The sequence below is a fragment of the Vigna umbellata genome, chromosome 2, assembly GCF_029865625.1.
Source record: "Vigna umbellata cultivar VRB3 chromosome 2, Vumbellata_1.0, whole genome shotgun sequence".
In the NCBI taxonomy this organism is placed as follows: Eukaryota; Viridiplantae; Streptophyta; class Magnoliopsida; order Fabales; family Fabaceae; genus Vigna; species Vigna umbellata.
The window spans coordinates 49,430,323-49,436,454 of NC_142166.1; the positions used below are offsets into that span (position 1 = coordinate 49,430,323).

At 33.4% G+C, this 6,132-nt stretch overlaps 1 protein-coding gene across 1 annotated transcript; it reads right to left on the reverse strand.

Moving 5' to 3' along the window:
- Positions 1-674: 674 nt before the first annotated feature.
- Positions 675-2,285, reverse strand: LOC148204192 (putative acetyltransferase At3g50280). Its single transcript, XM_088107289.1, has one exon. The coding sequence runs from the start codon at positions 2,190-2,192 to the stop codon at positions 822-824; it is 1,371 nt and encodes a 456-aa protein (XP_087963415.1). The 5' UTR covers positions 2,193-2,285; the 3' UTR covers positions 675-821.
- Between the last annotated feature and the right edge of the window lie 3,847 nt (positions 2,286-6,132).

A 6,132-nucleotide genomic window follows, 5' to 3' on the forward strand; every position in this document is an offset into this window, starting at 1 on the left:
CGAGAAAGAAAATGACTGCTCTGGAAATTATTCTAAACAATAATAGTCATTAATTGATAATTAATGAGAATAATAATCATTAATTGATAATTAATGAGAATAATAGTCATTTATTGACAATTAATAGAAATAATGTCATTTATTAGTGATTAATTAGTCAGAGTTAATGACAAACTCATTATAATAATTCATAAAAAAACAAGTAATTTAACTCTAATTACTAATCTTTATTACAAGATAAGTCACATTGACCGTTAGAGTGTTTTCTGCCAATTTAACAACTTGGAATGTTTTGAATAAGAGATCTCAACTTTACCAAATTATTTTGATGTCCACCTGGAGCCGACAATATCCTCTGTAACCTCAGAGTCAGACGAGCCTTTGATCTCAGCATCACTGCTTCACAGTAACAATAGAAAATCTCACCACCAATGTCAACCAACTTCTCAAACATACATATATTTTATAACTATTTTTATATAACCATCTTAAATTTATTTTATTATTCTTTGTGAAATAATTTAATTCCTATTTTAATTCAATACCCGATTATGTTATTTGATTATGACAGAAAAAAAAATGGATTATGTTAAGGAGCATCTCGTCCACATACGTTGTTATTAACAAATTTTTTCAATTACCCTGTTCATCTGTTTTTATCAGCATCAATGGGATCAAGAAAAACATTTCCCCAATTATAAGATAATTGCAGGTAATCAACCAGATGAATCTCAAAGTGAAATCAACACCATAGGTGTTTGTTTGATTACTAATTCAAACAAACAAGTGAAGGTGGTGAACATAATGGGCGTATTAGGAAACTAGAACAACAGGGGATCAAACTCAGTAACTGCATTCATGAACTCTTCGTCTGATTCCAAAGCACTCATTGTCTGTGGCAAAAGGCAAAGTTCCAAATCAATGCTCCCTCCTTCACGCCCTGGGTATGTCCACATCGTCCCATCAAAATATTCATCATAGCCACTTCTAACAGCCACGGCTTTACCCATTCCAAATTCACACCCATAAATATTGAACCTGGGCGAACCACTCAGCACCAAGTTGTATGGTTCATGTAAACGAGCCCTTTGAACTATGAATGGAGAATGTAACCAGTATTCCAGAAATTCTAGCACCCTTCTATCGTTAAGGTTTGTAACAGCCAGATGCAACTTCCATGCTGCCCATCCCATACCATTCTCAAGTAATTCCCTTGTTGTCGCTTCTGCACTCGCTGCATGAACGCAGTTTCCAAAGTATTCTTCTGCCAAAGGCGGCTTCATTCTTGATCGACAATCTGCGGCTAATCTGAAAGTTGTTTTCTGGTCAGAAGGTGGGGAGCGCGCACGAGTTATGGATCTCCAAACAAGTGCTGATAATGACTGGAGGGAAGAGATTACTGTGGTATTAGATTCTGAGTTGGCCTTTGTTTTCAGTTTGGCAATAGACTCTGCTGAAAAGTGGAAAAATCTCAACCTCAGGAGGGGTCTTTCAGATCTCTCTATAAACTCGTCATGCTGTTTGTAAGGAAGAGAGATCGGTGGTCTACAATTATTTGGAAACCAACGATTGTGAATGGGTTGGCGTGAGATGAGAACATCGTATTCATGGTTTTCAGATTGAGATTGTGCTTGAAAGATCTGAGACCACGTATTGAAGAAATTCCAATACGAAGTGCCATCAGCAACAGCGTGACTAATGGAACAACCTATGATAACACCGTCCACTAGTTCAGTAACTTGGATGGACAACAGCGGCATGGTGTGATGGTCATGATTGAGTGCTTTGGGGTTGTCACAGAACGATTGAACAATGGGGGGGACGTCAAAGGGGGAGAGGATATCAGCTATAGTCATATCCAGAGTTGCATGAATGAATCTAGCTCCATCACTGTTGTTGCAATCAATAGAAACAGTATAAGAGGGAGGGTTTTGGGTTTTGTGAGTGACAAGGCGACCAGACAAAGGATAAAAATGGAAGAGGGTAAGAGAAAGAGAGTGTTTGAGCTTCTCCAACAGATTTTGTATGAAATGATGTTCATCTATAAGGGTCGCAGGTTTCTTGAAGAGAAGACACTGGTAGATATAGGTTTTAAACAGCATAATATCCCAAGGAGTTAAATTGCAGATTTGGTTGGAGGATTGAGGCTTCACGAAGCATTCTGAAATGCGTCGAACGGCGAGGTTACTCATTATGCAGGGTTTCTGTTTCCTTTCGAGTTCTGAACCATGACATACTTTACTCTCTTATAGATACTAGTTGAGTGACCCGTGCAGCCCGTGCCACCCGCTCCTACCCACGGGTTATTTATTTTATTGTATTTTTTTTCTATAATTTTTTTATTTTGTATATAAAAATAATAAAGTAATAAAATTATTATGTATCCTGATAAAAATTAAATTGTGTTATTGTAATTGTTATTACTAAAATAACTAAATGTTTAATTATTTATTTTGTCTCTAATTTCGTTTAATTACAAAAGTTGTTTATCCTTTTAAAAAAATATCAATTTGGTAAAATTTGTCTTAATGTTTTAACACGTTAAAAATTGTAAAAGGGTTTTTTTATGCTTTAATAAAAAAATATCTTTATCCACATGTGTCAGAATCATTAAAATCAACTCAAGGTTCGTCTTAGTGGATTACAAGTGTGAAGAAGGGGTCCGACACTCAGATGGTGGAAGACAGATGTGAGCAGCTGAGTGACCGTTCGATTTGGACGTTGGAAGAAAAACTCTAAGTTTTCAAACTTCACGCCACTCTTTGCATGCATCCTTCTTCCCCATAATTCTAAAATCTCCTCCTTCTCTTTACATTCCCTTCAGCTTCTCTCTAAGAAATTCTCACATTTGCTGCCTCCGATCACTATTTAGGCACCGTTTCTACTTCTCCGGTGTCAAAGAGCTTCAGTTTGAGCCGATCGGTTTTGGGTTCTGAACTGGTAAGTTCTTCTCTTTATTTAGTCGTGCGTTTTCTTGGACATGCAAACCAAGTTCTGGTTTCATGTGTTAATCACTCCTCTAAAATGAGAGGTTCTGATAGTGTCTTGGTTTTACTTGGTTTAGTTTGGAAAATTATTGAGTGTGAAGGGTAAAAGGAATTGTAGTGGTGAATATATTATATATAAATTAATTTTATTTATTTAATAAAATTATTATTATTAATTTAGTGTATGTATTATTATTTAATTAATTATTTAAATAACTTTTATATAATTAGTTAAATGGATGTGCCCGTTAACGGATGCGATCACATTCGTTAAGGTTTTTTTCTTTCTTTTTATAGTTTTTAGTTTTTAGTTTATTAATTTATTATATTTTAAATTAATATATAAATATTATTTAATTTTTTTTAAAATTTATTACGTAATTATATATAAATTAATTTTATTTTATTTAATAAAATTATTATTATTAATTTGATATATTATTATGATTTAATTAATTATTTAAATATTTTTTATATAATTAGTTAAACGGACGTGGATGTTGTTATTTTTAGTTTTAATTTATTAACTTATTGTATTTTAAACTAATATATAAATATTATTTAAATTTTTTTAAAATTTATTACATAATTATATATAAATTAATTTTATTTTATTTAATAAAATAATTATTATTAATTTAATTTATGATTATTATTTAATTAATTATTTAAGTATTTTTTATTTAATTAGTTAAACGGATATGCCACCTCCGTTAACGGATGTGGGCACATCTATTAAGTTTTTATTTTAGTTTACTACAATGTTATATTTTAAATTAATTTATAAAGTATTTAATTTTTTTTATAATATATTACGTAAATAATAATATTATTAAAATAAAATCTAAAATAAAAAGAGTAAACTAAAATATAAAAAAAAGAAGTTAAAATATGTAACAGATGTCAACATCCGTTTACAAATATTAACATCGTTGAAGGTGAAACGGATGTTGACATTCGTTTGATTGGAAGGGCAAATTAGGTATGTGGTGGTGCAGAGAACATTTGGTAGTAGTGGAGGGAGCAACGACCTTATGTCAAAACTGTTTATTGTCAAGATTGATTATGTTTTTATTGCTTTTTTTTGTACAATTTTCTTTCCTAATAAATTTGTAGTCGACCTTAATTTCTTATACTTGTATAATAAGAAAGGAGTCCCAATAAGATAAAGATGATAAATTTAAACTATTAAATGATGGTGCATCAATGTATGTGCTTTATATCCTAAAACTATATATTTGACCATTAAATGTAAAGATAGAAGTCCTATATTAGATGGAGATGGTGAGATAAACAATATGTAAAAAAATTATATTTTTATTGTTTTGTGTTACATGTAATATCAAATCTCTCATATATGAGTGACTTATGATTCGGGATACATCGAATAAATCCAGCACAAATTGGTATGTATTATAGAATTGTGCATAGAACACTTTCAAATTGGAAATGGAAATGATGTGTACAATGTTGAGTATTGTGAAAAATTAGTCGGATCACAACAATTAACAAGTGGGTACGTCTATATTCGAGAAAGGTAAGGAAATGAATAGGAGGTGTACAAGAATTTTATGGGTTGCATAAAGAAACATTGTCCTTCACTTTACCAGTTATAATGGACTTTGGGTTAATGTTTGTCCACAGAAAATTAGAAGTCAACAATCTTAGAGGGTTTCTCCTTACACCACCACATGCTTTTTCCTCCACCACCTCATTCCATGTTTGCCCCTCAGTAAAAGGTTAAAAACAATAAAATAAAAATGTTGAAGACCTAAACGGAAATGGAAGATCCGTTGACGGATATTGACATGCGTTGAAGATCCAACGGATCTCCATTTCCGTTGAAGATCCAACGGTTCTCCATTTTCATTGAAGATTCAACGAAGAACCAAACTAAAAAATAAAAGCACCGAAAGGGAGCCTTTGAACTTGAAGAAGAGATGAAAAGATACAAGAGAAAGAGGAGGAGAGAAAATTCAAAAGTGTGAGAGTGGAAGAAGGGGAAAGAGAAAGAGAGAAGGAGAAGAAATTAATATGGAATTAGGGGGTGGGGGGAGTGGAGTCCTGTGGCACTGTAGTAAGAAGGAAAGGGGATTAAAGTTTTAAAAAGTGTGGGGGTGAAAGATGGAACAAGGGAAAGAGAGAATGAGAAGAAATATGTGAAGCTAGGAGTAGGGGGTGGGGTGTTGCAGCTGCAACAAAAGGAAATGGGATTAGGTTTTTTTTTTTTTTAGGTTTAATACCCAATTTTGTCCCCAGGTTGGTTCGGAAATCTCAATTTAGTCCCTCTTTAGAAAAGTAATTGTAATGGATCCTTACTTGTAATTATGTGAGTCAAGTTAGTCCCTTCCGTTAAATATAAGCAAACGGAGTTAATGGGTTGATGATGTGGCAGTAGTTAGTGATTAGGTGTCAAAACGCAATTGTGTGCGTGCTTACGTGGTGTTAGGGCAATTGATTTTAAAATTGGGTTTTATTAAAAATTGGGGATAAATTGATTTGGGGGTGATTTGTTGCAGATCAGGGCATTTTGGTTTGTGCGAAAGAAGACAGAGGCAGTGATTGCGGGAACCATTAACTTTAAGACAAAGCATTTATCAGTGGACGAGCATTCGTGGAGATCGTGTTGGTGGGGTAAATAACGAAAAGCGACATTCGAAGGTGCGTTTATGGTAGGTTTTGTTTTGTGTTTGGTTGCTTTCGGTGTGGTCCCCCCAGAACTTTTGATTTTTGTATGGTTTGTCTGTGTTGTGTGCCCCATTGTCAGTGCATTTGTTTTGTTTCTGTTGCGACATTGTGGTTGTGGTCCCCCTTGATAGTGTGTGGTACTGTGTTGTGGCATTTGCTTTGTTTACTGTGGTAAATGTGGTTTTGCTTTGTTTGAGTTATTTATGGTCTGTACAGTGGTATGTTTATGCTTTGTTTTTTGCTTAGATATCATTTGGGTTAAGGGTTAAGCATAGATTAACTGTGAGCAATTTTTATATTAGATAATATGGCCAACTCAGACATTGAAGTCGTGTTTCACCATGGAGGGAAATTTGAGAATAATGGGACATTTGGATATCACTATGGTGAAACCACAACTTTAAAAATAGACCCTGATCGATGGAGTTATTTTGAAATATTAAGCATTCTAAAGGAG